The following is a 19,834-nucleotide window of genomic DNA, read 5'->3' as shown; positions in this document are numbered from 1 at the left end:
AGGGCAGGTCTGCCTCGGAGCTGGAGCTGTGACCTGCTGCTCAGGCAGACATGCCTGCAGTAGCCTGGCTTGACCTAGGGCACTAAAAATGCAGGAGGGGAAAGGCGCCCCGAGGACACGCCTAGAGCTCAGAGGGGTTCGTCCTGGGACGGTTACCCCTTCCTGCCACCCGGGCAGCCTCAGCACCACACTGCACTAGCTCAATCAGAGCTCCTGGAGCTGGGAATTACCCCTCCAGTGCCAGTGGAAATGTTCCCCAAGAACACAGTGCTCGCCAGAGGGGCTTGTCTGTATAGGGCCCCTGACACAGCTGATGCTAGCGGAGCGCAGCCAGGGCTAGCAACGGCTAGGAAGTGTTTGGGTCACCCACTGGCAGGGGTGGAACCAACAGGGGAGATCGCCAGCACTTTCCCTAATGCGGGTTCATCTCCTAGTCTGGGAGGCTCAAAGGGGTTGAAAGGGGGTTCGACAGAGCAGTTTCCCACCGGCGAACGCAGTTTCACCGAAATCAAAACGTCCCACGGGGCCGCGGTCATTTCAATGCCATTTCCGACGGGAAAAGCCTAACAGGATTGTTTCGACTTCCTCGTTTCATTTCAACAACGCCAAAACGTCTCCCTTTGCCCCGGTCACAACGGTTCAACTTCCTCACGTCAGTTTTATCTTTCGAGTACAGGAAAACCTCAGCTCTAGTGTTACATTTAACATTAGACGTGTCTATGGACTCGGATGCACTGAGGGTAGAAACGAGACGTTTTCCAGCTGTCAGAGGGAGGTTCTGGTGGGGGCAAATAGCCGGAGCCGGCGATGTTTGTGAATGGGGTTATTTGCTGGGCTTCCTGCAACGGCACAGCCTGGAATCAATCCGCAGACGGTCCCTCCCTACCTTCCTACATCTAATACACCAGCGATGAAACGAACGAGACCCAGTGATGTGGGAATGACACGTCTGTACCGTCTCGACCCCAAGCGTGGGACCGTTCCTGGAACGAAACGTTTCGCTGGCCCTGACTCGAAACGTTCTCCAGGTTTCGTACCGTGGGAGACGTTGGGGTTTCGCTCCGATCCAGAAGGAACCGTTTGCCCAGAATTGCGGGTTCCCACCAGCCCTGCAAAGCAGTTCCCCCACCCAGCGCCTCACAGCCGCAAAACGGCCTCTTCTTCATCGCCAGCCCTGGCCCCTTCCCCAGCTCGCAGCAGCTCCCCGTGACGGCTCACGCCAAGCCGAGCCAACCTCCCTTCGGACTGCAGCGCCTCCCCCCACGTGGCCATTGGCTGCGTCCAGGGAACCCTTCCAGCCAAGGATGCTTAGAACAGACCAGGCCAACTTCAGCCCTCGACTCCGGTGGAACGACACCCGTTTGGTCCCCGCGCGTCAAGGCCTGGAAACTTGGGGGGCTTTTCAGGCCCACAACCTCAACAGCAGCCCATATGGTGCCGCTCAAGGTCCTACATCTGCTGAGATGCTGCTCCTAATGAGGCCCAGTTTATCTGATGCTGCCCTGCCACCTTTGTCCTCCAGGGTGCCCCCAGCTCCTTGCTCTGAGATGGGGCGGGGGGGGGAGCGAGGCTCACCTCAGCAATGACAGACAGGAAGGCCGAGGTGGCCACTGTTACGGCGAAGGACTGGTAGTCGCCGACGACCCTGCTGCCGACCCTGTCTTCGAAGGCCCACAGGGCAATGTAGAAGCTCCCCAAGGAGGTGACGGTGCCGTGGAGGAGGGTCACGCAGAAGACCCGGTAGTTGAACAGCTCGTCTCCCTGGCCCACTTTGTAGAGCTCGGGGAGCTGCAGGCTCTTCTCCGCGCTCACGTCCTGCCGAGCAGCCAGAAGAAAGGGAGATGGGGGGTCTCTGACACGCAGATGCCACCCACGTTAATGAGGCCACCCACCCAGCCATGTGACATGCACCCATGATGAGCCTGGGGTGAGGAGGAGCCCACCCATATGAGGTTGGTGGAGGGGTGGAGATATTAGGGAGAGGCCGGTGGGGGAGCCAGCCATCCACCCACCTGTGCTGGGCGGGGGGGCATGAGATTTTGGGGTGCTACAGCGCCAGGGACACGTGCAATCTCTGTGTGTGGCCTTCGCACACAGCTAGGAGCTCCAAATGCCGAGGCCTAGATCCCAGACCACAGCAGAGGGAGGAGAAGCCGGCTGAGGGGCACAGGGGAGATGGAGCGCAGCCCCCGCTCACCAACGGGGTAGCGTGAGCCCTTGCTACCATTTCCTAGTGGGGAGCGGTTCAGAGGCATGGAAGTACCAGGCACAGTCTGATCAAGGACACTTAAGAGGGACCCGGCCAGGCCTGAAGGTAGACTGGGTCCTGCCTCAGCACGGGGGGACCGGACTCGATGACCTCTCGAGGTCCCTTCCACCCCGACCCTTCTGGGCTTCTAAGTCCCATGGAGCATCTTGGAGGAAAGAAAGATGGAGAGACCGAGCCAGAGATGCTGCAAGGGGCTGACCTCTCCTTGGAGGGTCCATAACCGGGTTGATTGTGTCCTCCTCATAGGGGAAGATCTGGGTTTGTGCCCTGCTTTGCTCCTCTAAGATTGCCAGTCAGGAGACTTGAAAGGTGCTTTTCAAAACAAGGCGGGGAGTTTCTGCCTGGCTTTTTACTTTAGTAAATTTCTGCTTTTGCTGGAGGTCTCATAGGAAGACCCAGAAATGGGGATGGGGAGTTTTCTTGGCCCTTAACTGAAGGAGCAGGAGGTGCTGAATCTTTACCATAGAGCGTTTTCCTCCCAGCAGCTTGTTAGGTGTTTGAGTTAAAGACAGTATCAACCAAAAGCAAAGTGTGTTAACCCACCCAGGTGCGATTTTCAGACTCCCACTGACATCCGTGAGAGTGGATTTAGGATGGCACTGAGGGCTTTTGCAAATCTCGCCTTCTGACCACAATTCCCTTCCCTAATCCACCGGGGTTAGTTTCCTTGGTTCTTGTCCTGTTGTGCCCTGCTAGCTTCCCATGCAGCTGCAGAGCGTCTCCGGAAAAACAGGGGAGGCAACACCTGACATCAGAATATAGGGCTGGAATAATCTTTTGTGGGCCCCGGTGCCTGGTCTGTGGCCCCACCCTCCCTCTCCGCCTGCGCTCTGCCTGGAGGCCCCCCGCCTGCCGCTCACAAAAGGGGAACGGGGCGGAGAGGAGCAAATGTGGGGAGGGGCAGAGAAGAGCGAGAGGTGGGCAAGGCCTCGGGGGGGAGAGGCCAAGCAGGGGCGGGGCCTTGGGGCACAGCATGGGCGGGGCCTCGGGGGAAAGAGGCCAATCAGGGACGGGGCCTTGGAGTGGCGTGCGGGTGGAGCAGGGGGGTGGGGCCACAGTCGGGGCACCGGGGCCCCTGAGGCGTGTAAACCCGGCACTGTCAGAACGTAAAAACAAGCAGGAAAAAAAATTAGTGCCAAAAAAATCAACCAAAAAAATGTCAGTCTTTGTTTGTAAGCCAGCAAAGGGCACTAAGCCAGCATCAGCCATACCCTTGGCAGGTCACCTGTACCATGGACTACTCCGTCCGGGGTGGAAAGCAGTGTACGCGTTTAAAACTAGAGTAACATTGCAACGGGCGTTTGCTATTTAAACCGGAGACAGCGAGGGTCACCCCTGCACCTTTCTGTGAGATACGCACTGCGGAACTACCGCCGATTCCCAGGAAAGGAGGGATTCTGGGAGCTCAATGATTCCCCTGGGGTCCCCGGGATATCCTACGATGCCAATCCCAGCGCGCACTGCTGCTGGGAGCTGAGCTGGGCTCTCTGGGATATACATGCAGAGGCCATTGAGGGTGGGTCGGCAGGGCAGGGTGCTAGCATGCAGAATGTGCAAGACTGTCGGGGTATTTAATGTGATTGAACACAGTCAAGTGTGGCCAGGCTGACGGCCAGATCCCCACCCGATGTAAACCCGCAGAGTCCACTGAAGTCAGCCCCAGGGACTCTGATTTCCCGCGGCTGAGCAGCCAGCTCACAATCTGGCAAACACACGTATTCAATCCAAAGAATGGGTGGATTAACCCAAGGCCTCCCACCCCCCAGCCCAGCGGCAGGGCTGTCCCCGGCAGCATGCAGCAAAGTGGAAAACGCTACCTGTTCCATCAGTCCCATGGAGAGCACGGGGTAGGCAGTGTAGAACACGTTGTAGAGTGCAAGGAACCAGCCCTCGTACAAAGGCTAAAGGGGGAGAGCCGGGAGAAAGCAATCAGAACAAACCCAGGTGCTTTGAGCAGACAACAAGAGGGACATAAGCAAAGTCTCCTGGGCCCCGCAGCCAGAGAGATCTAAAAGAGTCCGATCATTGCAGTCAGTACCAAGTCCCAGCGGACTCTGGATCAAACCCAAACTGCCTGCGAATCTGCCGCAGAATGGAGGTTCTGCACTCGCCTCCAACACGGTAAAAAAATGGAGGATTAACTATGAAATTGACGAGACAGTAGGGACAGAGGCCCCAGGTTTGTAGGATCTGAGATCGGTCTGCATTTACTTTATCCTGCTCCTAAAAGTTTAATTTTCAACTTGCCGCAGCACGTTGGACTCAAAGGCAGAAGTGGTTGGTGGAAGTTGTCACCGGGGGAGGCAGTGGGTTTCGCCTCTGAGAAGGCGTGAGACGCGATTTGGCTTTGTGGGATTAGCACTTTAGCTGGGTCAGGGTTAAGAATGTTGGTACGTACATGGTCATCACTAGGTTTCAGAGGTAACACACACACTTCTCAGAGCTATTGTTTTAGACTCCCTGCAGGCCTCACCGCATCAGCGGGCCCTTAGTCCATGTCTGGGAGGTTTTCTTCATGACCGTAAGAGCTAGAAATTCAGCTCAAGGTTTTCAAAGGGACTAGTGGTTTTGAGAGCCCAACCTGACACCCCTCAAAGGAGCCAGGAGTCACTTTTGCAAACTTCGGCCTGATTGTTTTCCAGTGGAAGCTGAGATTCCTAGTGGACAATTCTGTAGCCGAGGCTGGATGCTGCATCAAACTCCAGGGCCACGCAGGGCCCTGGGCACAATCTGGCCTGGATTTCTGTGCCCACCTGGAATGGATTCAGGGGAGCTTTCACCCCGTGGGGATTTTTTACTGCTGAGCTGTTGCCCCCAGGTACCAGAAAGGGGCACATTACCAGGACAAAGGACACATGTCCACCCCCAGAAGGTGCTACTGAAGCCAGCCTCAGCCATGGCCTGACATCCCACCCTTCTGTGAGGAGAGGGAAAGAGCTGGCTGGGGTGGCAAAGGGTAGGAGGGGGAGAGAGGGTGCATGATGCGACCGCACCCTCTGAGCACAGCCCGGGCTGCAGCCTGACCTGGGCCGTGAAGCCGCTGTAGAAAGCGAACCAGATCTGCACCATCATGCCGGCGAAGGTCTTGTAGAAGAAGTAGCGGAGGAACTTGCAGATGCGCAGGTAGGACCAGCGGCCATGCACGAGCAGCAGCCGCTGCAGGTAGCGGAACTGGGCCAGGGCGTAGTCGCTGCACTGGACAGCCTGCATCCCTTCCTGCCCGCTAATTCCAACCCCAATGTCAGCCGCTGGAGAGAAAGAGAGAGAGAGGCAGGGCTGAAGGGCCGCAGGGTAAACACTAGAAACGGGTCCCCGGGCGGGGGAAATCAGCCCCGGTCCCGTGGGCTTGGGTTAGACTCGCTCTGACTGACCTGCGTCTGCCCTGAGACCTAGCCCCTGCAGGTGAGCTCTGGACCGATCGGCCACAAAAGGGGAATCCCAGGGCCACCATGGATTCATCCTGTGGCTGTAACATACTGGCAAAGTGGCTGGGCCGCTAGAGGAGAACAGCCTACTACTGCTACCAGCTGACAGAGTCACTCCTCTCTCTCGAGTGACAGTGGCCTGTGCTGGGGTGCAGAAGGCTACAGGGTGAAGCCCGGCTGATGACGCGTGGGACGGGTTGCTATACAGGGAGCTGAAGAGGGGAGGAGCCTGCATGGAGGAGGTGTCCGTGCTGAGCTCGCAGGGCTCCCTGAGCTCACACAATCCCCGACCCACCAGCTTGAGGCCTCACTCTTGATCATGTTCACGTCGTTGGCTCCGTCCCCGATGGCCAGCGTGATGGCGCTCCGGTGTCTCTTCACCAGCTGCACTACCAGGGCTTTCTGCTTGGGGGTGACCCTGCAGCAGATCACGGCCTGGCAGCTGGTGGCCAGGTCTACAAAGGCCTTCTCCACCGAGCTGTCTGCCACCGGCTGCGTCTGAGCCTTGCAGCAGGCCAGCCGCGCCCAGAAACCTTCCTTCCTCTTCACCTTCTCCCCAGTGCCCAGGACTTTCTCCTGAGGACAGAGCAGAGACACATGAGATGGCATCAGACCAGCGGCTCCCCAGGGGCGAGGGGTGCTAGCCCCGTGCCCGAGCCACACCCCACTTGGCTGGTGGGGAAGGGGGAGGATGATTATGAGGTTCCGGCTAAGAACCGAGAGTTAGGACTCCTGGGTTCTATTCTCAGCTGAGACACCGAGTCTTTCCGCAACCTCTGGAGAGTCACTTCCCTGCCTCGGTTTCCCCCTCTAAAACAGGGTAAGAATTGCCCACCGTAAAGCTGAAAGGCGAGATTTTCCAAAGTGGCCCCGCGATTTAGCAGCATGAGGCCCATCGACATACACTGGGATCTGTGCTCCTAAACCCCTTGGGCACTTTGCAAATTCTCCCCCTCATTCACCGAGCGGTTTGAGACCCTTGGACTGGAGGCACGATAGGAAGCTCAAAGTGTCCAATCCAGAAGCCACCACCAGCATCTCCTTTAAATGTCCGTTCAAGACCCCCTCTCCCCTGCTGCCGAGGAGATATCTGCCGGGGCGGGTGGTTGGAGAGGCTTCTGGACGCTTACTTTGAGATCTAGTTTTTTAAATTGCTCGTGTCTATAACCATGAGTTAGACTGGCCTCCCCCTTCCCCAGCCCCACCCCTCCGCTCTTCTTAAAGCGTGAACGGCTCAGGGCAGGGCGGGACCCACGTCTTCTTGTGTGTTCCGAGCATCGCCAGCACAATGCTGAGCCTGACTGGAACCGCTTGGTGCTACCGTCATAGAAACGGTTAGTAACTAGAACTACATTCAGCTTCCTTCCATCCCCCCTGCGGTGCCCGGTGGGGCCAGACCCATCTTCACTTCCAGCCCTGAACTCTTGGCTGGCATTGCTGTGCGTTGCTAAACAGCTGCCGTGCTGCACCCCAGAGGGGGCTGCATTCCGGTGGCAGGTGGGGTGATCCTGGGATCATTGTAGATATGACGCAATAACCTGGCGTTCGCCATGGGCCCCACGCCGGGCACTTGGGGTTGGGTTCCTGGGTTCTATCTCCCCCTGGCCTCGCTTAGGCGGTTTTTACCCCGCTTTGCTCTCTGCTGGACTCCAGGGAGATAACTACGGTCCATCTGGCACTGCGCGGTGAAGGGGAGGGCGCGGTGGAGCAGCACCTACCAGGAAGTCCCCGGTGATGACTAAGGCCATCTTCCCCTGGTGCAAGACCCCCGAGCGCTGCTGGAACCGGCAGAGGCGCTCCCCGCTGCTGGCCAGGTTGTTGTTGCTCACCCAACAGGCTTCCAGCATCTCACTGGGCAAGAAAGGGGCAGGGAGGGGATGGAACGTGGGGGCAAAGCCAAGGCGAGCCGGGGGCCACCCTGGGGAGGCTGGGCAGCTCTGGGCATAGGCTGCAGAACCCTCTATGCCTACCCCGGGGCTGGCGGTGAAACCCACGCCTGCTGTGACTGTGCCAGGGCAGCCAGGGTGGCCCGAGCTGCAGGAGAGCCCAGCCACCCCAGGTATTACCCAGGGACAGGCTCGTACTTGGCTGGCAAGCCTCTCCCACCACTGCAGCGACACCTCTGGGCTTCGCACATCAGCGCCAGCCGGGGTCCATCTCCCCGAGCTGGGAATTCACCTGCCCACAGCTCCAGAATCAGCCCCCTGGCTGGCACGCAGCCCTGCCCCGAACAGGCCGTGCAGACTGAACTCCTAGCCCCTGGGGAAGGGGCAGCTGGGGGTTATGTGGGCTCATGGGGCAGGAGCCTTGTGGCTGCTTTTCCTGCTCCTGTTCTGCAGGGGAATAGTGGGCTTTAGTCTCCAGGGGGGCTACGGGTCGGGAGCCAGAGGCACTGGCAGAGCTGTGGAGTGGTGGGGAGCCAAGTGGTGGGAGAGCAGGGGCTGCAGGTTGGGAGTGAGGGGCATCGCAGAGCTGGGAGTGGGGGGACCCCAGGGCTGGGCTAGCAGGGGGCTGCAGGTTGGGAGTGAGGGGCATCACAGAGCTCTGGAGTTGGCAGGGAGCCCAGGGCTGTGAGGGGCTGCTCTATCAGACAGGCGTTGGGAGGGGACGGGAACCCGCTCACCAGATCTCCTTCTCCTCCAGGATCTTCATGTCGTCCGAGAGCAGCCGGCAGGCGAAGCCGATGTTCACCGCTGTCTCTGCAACGCACAAGTCACCAAGCTGCTGCTACAACGGGGGTCCCCCGGCAGCAGGGGAATATCCCAGCACTGCCCCCACTCACTCCTAGCACTAGCTATGCAGCTCCCAGCATGGCTGGGCAGCTCCCACGTGCATGGGCAGCAGGAGACAGGTTCTAGCCCTGCTCTTGCTGGGTGACCTTGGGCAGGCTGCTCCCTCTGCCTCAGTTTCCCCCTCCGTAAAATGAGAGAGACCCGTGGAAAATGCTACATGTTGTTGTCCCAGAAAGAGCCCAGCAACGCAGAAGAAATTCAGGGAAGTGGGGGCCCTTGCGGGGGAGGATCCTGCCCCAGGTAAGAACGGACGGTTCTAGTCCGGCTCTGAGGTTCCACGTGGATTGTACCTTGTTTATCTCCAGTCAGCACCCACACTTTAATGTTCCCCTTTTTTAGCAGCTGGATGGTCTCGGGGACCCCGTCTTGCAACTTATCCTCAATGGCCGTGGCTCCGAGGAGCTGGAGAAAGAGGAGCGTGGGAGGGTCTCATGATCAGTGCACGCAGGATGGAGCGAGGTGGGGCAGGATCCAGGGGTGGGGCTTGCTCCCTGGTCTACCCACCCACCCACAAATGATCTCTCCATCACAATTCTGCTTGCCGTGTCCTGCAGACTCCTGCCCAGGTGGGGAGTGACCAAAAGCCATTCCCAGACGATGGCTGTTCGGTGGCCCCTACGGGAAATGAGTTGGTGGATTCTCAGCCCAGTCTCCAGTGAGGTGATGCCCACATCACAAAAACCACCCATGACGACTGGCCTCATGGTGGGCAGAGGACCACGGAGACCAAGCAGCCCTCTCCCTCCTCCAGGTGAGCCGTGCAGGTCAGCACCGAGCAGGGGAGGCCTTTCTCCCTAAGCCCTATGCTGGCAAACTGTGACACCATCAAGACCCATGGATTCACACCAGGGATAAGACTCTGCAACAGCCACGCCAAGCCAGCCCCGAATCCTGCCTCCTCCCACCCGTACCAGGCCCTCACTGAGTTCCCGGCCCTTGGAGAGCCTGATCCTACCTGGAGATCCTGCTCGATCTCCTCGTACACCTTATCCAGCTCTTGGGCACGGTTCTGAAGCAAGACGCTGGCCTCATGGTGCTTCTTGCTCCACTCAGCGTAGTCCTCCTCCTTCACCTCCTTGCTGGCCAGGCACAAGGTCCTCAGGGTCTCCTCTGCGAAGCTCTGCAGAGGGGACGGACAGGGATACAGCAGGCAGGTCAGTTAGACTGCAGCTAGGTCAGAGTTAACCTGGCAACGGCGGCCGTCACATGGCTGCCACCCCTGCCAGCTGCAGCACAGAGACCTCCAGGAGGCTACTCAGCTACAACAGGGAGCTCCAGAGGTCGGTGCTGAAGGACCCTTCTGACTCCACCGGCATCCAAACGTCCTGAGGCAGGTCCTGGAAAACCACCAGGGTGGCTCAAAAGTCATGAGATTTTTTTAACCAATAATACCTGCGGGGGCGGGGGGTCTCTTTCATGTGCCTTCTGGGTTTGAGCCTTCAGGGCTCCGTTTTCAAGCTTTTCTCCGCAACCATGAAGACTAGAAAAACATCTTCTTTTTTAAATGAAAGCTGAGCTGCTCCAATGGCGGATTAGCCACTGGGCCAACAGGGCCCGTGACCAGGGGCCCTGTCCACTTGGAGGGGCCCGGAAAAACGGGCACTCCTGCCGGGAAGTGAGGTCAGCATGCGGGGACTTGCCTCGCTCCACCCCCCTGGCACTCTTGCCGGGTACCAGGGGAAGCCCCTGTGCCCTGACCCTGCTCCCCAGCAGTAATGCCAGCAGGGTGAAGCCAGGGAATCCCCCGCGTGCCGGCCCCAGGCTTAATCTGCCTCTGAGTGTCTCAGCTAATCACATGACTCTTGGAGCCGGGAAAACATCAAATACGACAAGAGCTGCCATAAAATCACAAGAGTTGCTGATGCTGCTGTCAGAGTTTCAGGGTAACGGCACCCGTCACCCCGGGACGTGGATGCACCGGGGGAGCCAGGATCCAGCTCTGGGGAAGCAGGAGCAAACTGGCAGAGGCTGCCAGGCCTAGATCGCGCTGGCAGCTTTGGGGCCCTCGTCCCATGCAGGGTTGAGACTGAATCAAGTCCCGTGGAGCTAGGGAGACAGCTGGAGCAAGAGGCAGACAGCAAGAGTGAGATCACACCCGGGACGTAGGGAAAAACAAGGAGCACAAGCAGCGTTAAGCCCACCCCTCCCAGGGCTGGTCCCGCACTCACATCCAGGGCCAGCTGGGTGAAAGCCGTGGCAGGCCCATCTTCACGCAGCCTCTCTAGGATCACCACGTCCGCCCCCTTCGTGTAGAGCCGGATCTTCCCCTCGGGGTCTCTCACTGTGGGGAAGGAGCCTGCTTAGCCACGGAGCACTCTGCGTCTCCCCTCACCCCACGGCCCCTCCCGGCTGCCGAGGAAACTGTGGGGTGCAGGACAACACCGTGGGGGTTGGGGAGACCCCCCACCGTTAAGGGCCAGGTTTGCATAAAGGCACCAGAGGTGCCCAGCAAAGCGAAGGGAGACTCTCAGGGCCGGTTCTTGGTGGCCTGGCCGCACCCCCTAGGGCGACCGCTGAAAAGCACCACTCCCATTCGGGGGTCTTCGCGGGTGGGAGCGATGCTGCCCTCCAGCGGCTAGGCCTGCAGCGATCTGCAGCGACCAGCACGTAACTAGCCCCCGGCCGGCCGGCTCACCCAGGATGGACATCCTCTTGCGGACGCTGTTGAAGTCCAGCATGGCCAGCATGCTGTACGTCCGCTCCGTGCCCAGCTCGCTGAGGGTGATGGTGTCCTGTGTCCGGGAGAGGAAGACGTACCCGAGGTTCCTGGCTGCCGTCACCAGGGCCTCTTCGTCCGGCGAAGCCGCCTGGTAAACCAGCTGGCCGGCTAAAGGAACAGGGCGAGAGACAGAGAAGGGTCTTCACATTAGGCTTGAGCCGAGTCAGCACCCAGCAGGACGCTGGCTTTGCCTACAGGGCTATGGTCAATCTTCAGCCAGGGCTACAGAGGCTTCGAAGCTCCATGCGAATGGCTGTCTCTGACCTGTTCGTTCCCCTGGCTCCTGGATGGCACCATCTGGCTGCCCCCTCGGGGCAAAGCAAGGTCTCTGCGCAGGGTTGCAGGGATTCACGTGGCCTCATGCCATGATGGTTCCCCAGAAGCCAGAGGATTAGCCCCCCGATGCCTTTGTTCCCCGGCTCGTTACTTTTAAATGAACACCCTGGTATGGGGCTAATCCCCTGCTTCCTGTGGGCAGAAATGCAGCGCGTCACATGCGGGCGCTGTGCTGCTTCCTGGTCAAAGCTCGCTGTTCCTGCTGCTCGGAGGAGCGGCCCCGCAGGCCCCTGGCCCAGGCTCGGTAAGGCTTTGGGCCACTGGAGCGGCTACGCTGATGCTGGTGCACCTGTGCAACCCACTAGTATAGACGTGACCTGGCCCAGCACCGTCCCTACCGTAGACGTGAACTGCCCCAGTGCCACCCCCCAGCATAGACGTGACCTGCCCCAGCGCCACCCCCTAGCGTAGACGTGACCTGCCCCAGCGCCACCCCCTAGCGTCAGTGTGCCTTGCACACCAAGATCAGGCTGCCCCGTTTCACACTGCCACCCTGTGATGCCCTGGGGGAAAAGGGTACAATCTTCCAGGTTCGGGCTTTCTTGACTTTTGCTAGAAAAAGGGTTGGTTGTTTTCTTCCAGGCATCAGGAGCCTCAGTCCAGAGCAGAGCCCCATTTTGCAAGCCGAGGCGAACCACCTCCCCTCTAAGCCTCTGGAGACACCCCCTGCCTTTGCACGCTCCTCCTGAACTGTGTGTGTTTTGGATCAGTGCACAGAAAGAATCAGCCCTAACCAGGGGGAGAATCCTCTGGGGGTTTCCCCTTTCGCTAGGTTTGGCATCAATTCCGTATTTGGGGTGAGGGGTGATGGGTGACTGCAGCCCACCCATCACCCTGGCAAGGGGCAGGTTCCCAGCACCCCACACACTTTGCGGCCGCATTCCCCTTCTGATCTGCCCTGGGGAATCTCTTATCCCGAAGGAGGCACTAAGCCCTCAGCTGGGACCAGGCACTGCTGGACCTGGGGCCATGCCCCCAATGACCCCTTCCCACCCCACACAGAGCTCTGGTGCAGGGCGGGAATGGGCCTTCAGCCAGCCAGACTCATCTTTAAATGCACCAGCCTCCGGCTTCAGACATGGCTGCCGAAAGCAGCCAAGTCCGGGAAGACGGACAGGCCGCGTCAGAGCCTGGGGCCCCGTGAGAATCCCTTCAGCCAGCGGGGCGGCGGGGTGTCATTTTCAGACCCAACTCACTGTCCTTCTCCTCCACCATGACGGTGTGGCAGAGGGCCAGCAGCCTCAGGAACTCCCTCATCACCGGGTCGTCGTTCCGCAGGACGGTCTCCAGGAGTGCGGGGTCGTGAAACTCGGCCGTCCTGTCCACGTAGGGGTTCCAGCTCATGCTGGCTTTCTGCAAGGGGAGCGGGCCAAGACGTTCAGAGGAGCAAGGAGCAAAATGAAAGAGCCAGGCAGACCCGGCTCAGCACCATGGGGAGCACCTTTCTCCAGAAGGAGAAATCAAAGGGCCTGTCTACACTGGGCGCCGGGGTGGGGGTGGGGGGGGATTCCCAGCCCGAGGAGAGATACTTGCGCTGGACCGGAGGTGTTAAAACTGGAGCGCAGCTTCGGCAGCGCGAGCAGCGGGATGGGTTAGCCAGGCTGAGCGCCAGCCTGTGGTCTCAGACCGGGATGTACTCAGGGCAAACGAGCCCCTGCTCTGGTTTCAGCACCTTGGCTCCATCAGAGCTAACACAGGTACGTCTCTTTGAGCGGGAAATCACCCCCACTCCAAGTGCAGATGGACCCTAAGCTGGTTCCATCTCCCTTAGCAACCTGTCTCCTACCATCCATTTCCCCTCTAATGGGCAAAACAGGCCAGTGTCTCACCCTTTATACTAAGGACCTGTTTATAACACATTAATACAGGATTACGAGATGGTACAATTTGAGGGGCATTTGCACAGGTGTAAATGACTGTACCAGGTGCAGGGGAATGGGGAATCAGGCCCCAAATCTGCTACGCGTTTCCTAGCCCTCTGCACCCCAGGAATACGGACCAGTCCAAAACCACCATCAGCCCACCTGACGAACCAGTGTTTGGAGACAGTTATTTCCTGCACTGGCCAACATGGGGCTAGAAGCATCCTCAGAGATAACCCCTGAGATCGGCAGGCCCGATTCCCGTTCCCTGGAAGCTGACAATGGCTGTCACTGTGTTAAACCCTGGGCCTGGGACCAGCGAGCACAAGGAGGGGCGTACGGCTCTGCTATGCAGGGATTCTCGGCTCTGCCACGTATAACTACTATAACTACGCATCGGATAGTTACGCACCGAAGGTTTGTTTTCACCATCTGCAGATCCTGTTGAAAAAAAAAATCAATGAATAAAGAGCCGGCACTGAACGCTTCTTAGTGGGCACTCAGGCCGAGATGGTCAGAGGTGACGTGTGATTTTGGGGACCCAGCTGACAACACCTTGACCTGACTGTCCAAAAACGGAGTGCGCCCACCCTCTGGAAATCAGGCGCTTTTAGGCATCTCAAGTTGGGCGCCCAAAAATCACTAGTTACTTCTGCAAATCTTTCCTTAATTCATTAGAGAACAATTTCCTCCAGTACTGGCCACCTGCCCTCCCATTTTTCCCACTTTCATCACTGCCTTGTGGGAGTCTTGATCTCTCCTGGCTTCCCACTGCCAAGCCCCTCGTTAATCTCCTTCCCGGATACCCGGCTGAAAGATCCAAAGAACGGCCAATCCCTAAGCTCCGTCCACTAACTGGAGGGTTTCAAGGTGACTTTGCAAAAGGAAAAATCTGTGGTCTTCGTCCTGTTATTCGCTTCTTTATGAAGAAGTCCTGACAGGTTTGGATTTTTTTTAATTGGATCGAAAATAAGGGGCGTTTTTGTTTGGTTGGTTGAAGTTTTTTGTTTGGTTTGGGTTCTTTGCATATTTTTAGCATTAGAAATTCAGATCTCACCTGACCTACTTTCCCTGGAAAACTCTATGGATGACCAGAGAATTGAAAGGGTTATGACACCAGATACCAAGGAAGAGAAATTAGATTTACTTCTGATAAGAAAGTGGTTTTTATTCACACTCCTTAAAGTTCCTTGGGGCTTTCCCCCTGTCTGGTTTTGTCAATGAACCTTTAACACAAATGCACAATAGGCAGTCAGGAGAAAAGCTCTCTGTGTTAAAGGTTCAATACTCCCTGCCCTGCAAGTCTCATCAATTAAGAGCTGAGCCTGAGAAACCATGAGAGACTTCCAACTAGTCATCCAGCAATTCAAGGGGAGACAAGACCTGACAATCCTGATATTTCTAAGGGTAATAACGAGCATAAAAATAACTTTAAAAAAGAAAATTGGGGGCCTTCTTCCTCATAAAAGAACAACCCCTTTTCTTTCCCTCCTTTGCAGGTCACATTTAAGAAGAGCTCTTGAAGTAAAGCAGAGGAAGGCACATGAATGCATTCTGGAGTGTCACACGAGAGCTGCAGCGGCTGGCAGGAATTTACGAACAAGCCATCATTTCTGTGCTGAACTCCCCGCAGCCCTCCAGCTGGGAGAGACACAACCCTGACCGAAAAGGTCTTTTCAACCAAATGGAAATTTTCTTGTAGAAATTTCTGTTTCTGTTGAAATTGGGGGGTGTCAAAAACCTGAAAACTAGTTTTCAAACCCCAGAACTGAAAAATTCAGGGTTTGCAGGGTTTCAATGACACCCCCCCCCCCCCTCAAAACCATTCTGGGACAAAATTCATTTCCTCTCAAAATGTTTTGTGGGAAATAAGATACATTTCCAGCTCGACTCGGCTCCCAATGGGTCCACCCCCTTTTCAATAAGCACCTTTGCCTACCGCCTTCCCCACACTGTGCCCTCAATCACCCAGGTCACACGTCAGGTCTCAATTCATCTAGTGTCACCAGGCCAAAGGCTGCGGTGCCAGAACGGAGAGCAGGTGCTCCATACTGGCTGCTTTCCGGATGGGTCGGACAGGAAGTTCAGATCTGAAACCACCCTGGCTCCCCTCTCTCTGAGGTGGATCCTAGGAGGAGCTTTGGGGCCTGGGCCCTCTCTAGCGACTGTAGGCTGACAGACATTCCCCAGGGGGTGATACAGAAGGCTCATTCTTTAGAAGACATAACAATAATTTGTATTGTGGTAGCACCCAAAGGCCCCCGCCATGGATCAGGGTCCCGTTGTGCTAGGCACGAGACAGAACAAAAAGCCAGTCCCTGCGCCGAAGACCTTACAATCCAAGTGAGAGACAAGTAGGGCGACCATACTTCCCAAGGGGAAAATAGGACCGCGCGTGGGGCTAGCCAGAGCGCCCGCACCTCCCTGCGGGGCTGGCCCGAGTCGCTCACCCAAGCCATCCTCCACCCCCATGGGGGGCTGGCCCACGCCCTGACCCTCCCTTCCCCACGTAGGGCGGGCATTGCTGCTCTCCTGAGCCCTGCCTCCCCACCACGAGGGGCCGGCACTGCCACTCCCTCCCCCGGCACGTTCCGACGCACCCCTGCTTTTTTGACAAAAGTGCCTTTGTCCCGCAGTTGGCAAGAGCAAACAGGAGAAATGCCCACTTTTGCCAAAAAAGTCAGGACAGGGCTTACAAAAGGGTCTGTCCCGGCCAACGTATGGTTACCCTAAGCGATGGGTGCACCACGCAGCCAGGAAGAGCACCAGTGAACAATGGGACCATACTGACCAGCATGAAAAGCAGCAGTCCCAGCAAATCAGCTGCCCAACAGCATCTGACATAATTGCATGCTGACGTTCTACAGCACCTGCTACCTGAAGACCAAAACGCACCTTGCTAATATTAATGAACTGGATTAAATGATTTGCTATGGGTTGCACAGCAGGTCTGCAGCAGAATCATAGAATATCAGGGTTGGAAGGGACCTCAGGAGGTCATCTAGTCCAACCCCCGGCTCAAAGCAGGACCAATCCCCAGCAGAACAATAGAACCCAGGTGTCCTGCACCCCGCAACTCTTCAAGGTCAACCTCCCACAAGAACCCATAGAAACCTGCTTCCACTCAGAGGTACCATAGATGATCCCGTTGATGCAACATTTCTTGAAGGTCATAACATTCTGCGTTAAGGTGCCCGTCTTGTCTGAGAAGATGTACTCAATCTGGCCAAGCTGGTCATTGAGGCTGGTGCTCCTGGCTTTTGCTGGCGTGTCCTTTGCAGGGTAATACATCTCCAGGTCCCAGTCAATAAAATAGCTGTTCACCATGTAGATGAATTCAAACCTAGGAGACCCGGGGGCAGGAGACACAAAACAGGCATGATAGTTATTTTAGCCACAGAGCGAGGGGCGTTTGGGAATCTGACATCTCCCCCTTTCTCTTTGTCTTACAGCTCGGAGCCTGCTCGAATCCAAAACAATGCAGATCACTTCGGGTCAGAATTTCATGAGAGCTCAGCATTCTGGGTTGGGAGCAGGTTGGGAGCTAAGCTCTTTTGAAAATCTGCCCCTAATGGAAGGTGCCGAGTGCCAGAACATCTGTCCCTCAGCACCTTTGAAAAGCTGGCCCTTAATGACAACCCTCAAACGTCTGAAGGTTCAGGTAAGGACCCAAAAGTCTGAAAGCTACTTCTGACGAATCGGACCTCTGGTGTCTTCCCAGCTGGGCTGAGAATCTCAAGTCATTGGGTGAGCAAGAGATTTCCAGTCATTCCTGCCTCTGGTCAGGACGGAAGCAGAGATGTCCCAGAGATCTTCATCGCTCCTGCTTCCCAGGGGAGTGAATGTGCAAAGTAATGGGCAGAGGAGAATGTTAAACTCTTCCAGACTCAGCGAAGGCTCAGGTCAGGCTTAGAGGGGGAGGGAGAGTCTGCTCTCTCCTGTTCCTAGCTCTAACCAGCTATCACCTTCCATCCTCCCCACCCGTCAATCGAACATCCTGTTACCATAGTGATGAGCACCGAGGGAGGCCCAGGCCAAGGAGTGGAAGCCAGGGGCCCTAATCCTGACTTGGTGCCACAGGCAAGTCGCGTGCCTCAGTTTCCCCACTCTGTAAAGTGGGGTTAAGAACACTGACCTCACTGCGGCCGGAGAGGATTCAGTATCTAATTCCTGTAAAGTGCTTTGAACAGCCACAGTGCTGGGCATTAACGGTATTCAGGCTCACACTTGTGTCCTCATCGGAATCATTTAGTGACTGTAGCGGGGTGACCACCCGCTCCAGCCTGGAAGGGGTTAGAAAAGCCCTGTAAGAGGCTGGGGCTGGGCAAGATAAAACCCTGGCTGAGTGGGGGAAGCGGCTGCAGCTGGGGCCACGCCCCAAACCGAGCAACAGGGCCGTATAAGAAGGCCAGGGAAGCCAGGAGCAGACGTCTCTCTCTAGCTGTAGAGTTAGATGGGCCTGGCTGCAGGGAGTTGGACACAGGGTACCTGAGTGGAGCAGGGCTGGGGAAAGGCAGAGGAGCTGGGGAGCTCCAGCCTGGAAAGCCCCAGGCTGCGGCCTAGCAGAGGGCCAACAGGTACTGGGGGTTGCAGAGGGCAGCCCAGGGGTAGGCCAATGCAGCAGGTCCAAACCCAACCCTTGCTGGTGATGAGTGGCTGATACTGCAGCCTGCCCCAGGCCGTGGGGCTAGACCATGACTGGCAGTAGTCATATACTGAGGCAAGGTGGGGATAGAGGGTGGGGGTTTCCCTGGGGAGGGGAGACCCTGAGAGAAAGGGGTTACTGCCAGGGGGCAGCACCCCATGTAAAAGGGCACCGGGTCCAGGGAGGGACACGGGGTCCAGAGGACAGGCAGATCACTGGCCTGCAGAGGGCGCTCCAGAGCTGGAACCGAGCTAATTGATGATCAAAATTGATGATCAAAATTCAAAAGGAGCGCTTAAAGATGATAAAGTCATTGCGGAGAAACTAAATGGATTCTTTGCTTCAGTCTTCACAGCTGAGGATGTTAGGGAGATTCCCAAACCTGAGCTGGCTTTTGTAGGTGACAAATCTGAGGAACTGTCACAGATTGAAGTGTCACTAGAGGAGGTTTTGGAATTAATTGATAAACTCAACATTAACAAGTCACCGGGACCAGATGGCATTCACCCAAGAGTTCTGAAAGAACTCAAATGTGAAGTTGCGGAACTATTAACTAAGGTTTGTAACCTGTCCTTTAAATCGGCTTCGGTACCCAATGACTGGAAGTTAGCTAATGTAACGCCAATATTTAAAAAGGGCTCTAGGGGTGATCCCGGCAATTACAGACCGGTAAGTCTAACGTTGGTACCGGGCAAATTAGTTGAAACAATAGTAAAGAATAAAATTGTCAGACACATAGAAAAACATAAACTCATGAGCAATAGTCAACATGGTTTCTGTAAAGGGAAATCGTGTCTTACTAATCTATTAGAGTTCTTTGAAGGGGTCAACAAACATGTGGACAAGGGGGATCCGGTGGACATAGTGTACTTAGATTTCCAGAAAGCCTTTGACAAGGTCCCTCACCAAAGGCTCTTACGTAAATTAAGCTGTCATGGGATAAAAGGAAAGGTCCTTTCATGGATTGAGAACTGGTTAATGGACAGGGAACAAAGGGTAGGAATTAATGGTAAATTCTCAGAATGGAGAGGGGTAACTAGTGGTGTTCCCCAAGGGTCAGTCCTAGGACCAATCCTATTCAATTTATTCATAAATGATCTGGAGAAAGGGGTAAACAGTGAGGTGGCAAAGTTTGCAGAGGATACTAAACTACTCAAGATAGTTAAGACCAAAGCAGATTGTGACGAACTTCAAAAAGATCTCACAAAACTAAGTGATTGGGCAACAAAATGGCAAATGAAATTTAATGTGGATAAATGTAAAGTAATGCACATTGGAAAAAATAACCCCAACTATACATACAACATGATGGGGGCTAATTTAGCTACAACGAGTCAGGAAAAAGATCTTGGAGTTATCGTGGATAGTTCTCTGAAGATGTCCACGCAGTGTGCAGAGGCGGTCAAAAAAGCAAACAGGATGTTAGGAATCATTAAAAAGGGGATAGAGAATAAGACTGAGAATATATTATTGCCCTTATATAAATCCATGGTACGCCCACATCTCGAATACTGTGTACAGATGTGGTCTCCTCACCTCAAAAAAGATATTCTAGCACTAGAAAAGGTTCAGAAAAGAGCAACTAAAATTATTAGGGGTTTAGAGAGGGTCCCATATGAGGAAAGATTAAAGAGGCTAGGACTCTTCAGTTTGGAAAAGAGAAGACTAAGGGGGGACATGATAGAGGTATATAAAATCATGAGTGATGTTGAGAAAGTGGATAAGGAAAAGTTATTTACTTATTCCCATAATACAAGAACTAGGGGTCACCAAATGAAATTAATAG

General features: G+C 55.8%; 1 protein-coding gene across 5 annotated transcripts in view; it reads right to left on the bottom strand.

The window, feature by feature from the left end:
* Nucleotides 1-19,834, bottom strand: part of ATP8B3 (ATPase phospholipid transporting 8B3) — a 48,589-nt gene that overhangs the window by 3,239 nt on the left and 25,516 nt on the right. For all 5 annotated transcript variants that reach the window (XM_044998301.1, XM_044998302.1, XM_044998303.1 and 2 more), the window contains 13 exons: nt 16,538-16,746; nt 13,816-13,844; nt 12,738-12,894; nt 11,122-11,313; nt 10,655-10,767; nt 9,442-9,606; nt 8,777-8,888; nt 8,318-8,393; nt 7,413-7,545; nt 6,006-6,270; nt 5,294-5,517; nt 4,087-4,170; nt 1,576-1,815 (listed from right to left, as the gene is read on the bottom strand). In XM_044998301.1, the coding sequence (XP_044854236.1) occupies nt 1,576-1,815; nt 4,087-4,170; nt 5,294-5,517; nt 6,006-6,270; nt 7,413-7,545; nt 8,318-8,393; nt 8,777-8,888; nt 9,442-9,606; nt 10,655-10,767; nt 11,122-11,313; nt 12,738-12,894; nt 13,816-13,844; nt 16,538-16,746 (1,999 nt within the window). The remainder of the gene's footprint in view (nt 1-1,575; nt 1,816-4,086; nt 4,171-5,293; nt 5,518-6,005; nt 6,271-7,412; nt 7,546-8,317; nt 8,394-8,776; nt 8,889-9,441; nt 9,607-10,654; nt 10,768-11,121; nt 11,314-12,737; nt 12,895-13,815; nt 13,845-16,537; nt 16,747-19,834) is intronic.

Source organism: Mauremys mutica, chromosome 24 (genome assembly GCF_020497125.1).
Source record: "Mauremys mutica isolate MM-2020 ecotype Southern chromosome 24, ASM2049712v1, whole genome shotgun sequence".
In the NCBI taxonomy this organism is placed as follows: domain Eukaryota; kingdom Metazoa; phylum Chordata; order Testudines; family Geoemydidae; genus Mauremys; species Mauremys mutica.
The sequence above is the reverse complement of the archived record's forward strand: the minus strand, read 5'-3'. Positions and strand labels throughout refer to the sequence as shown.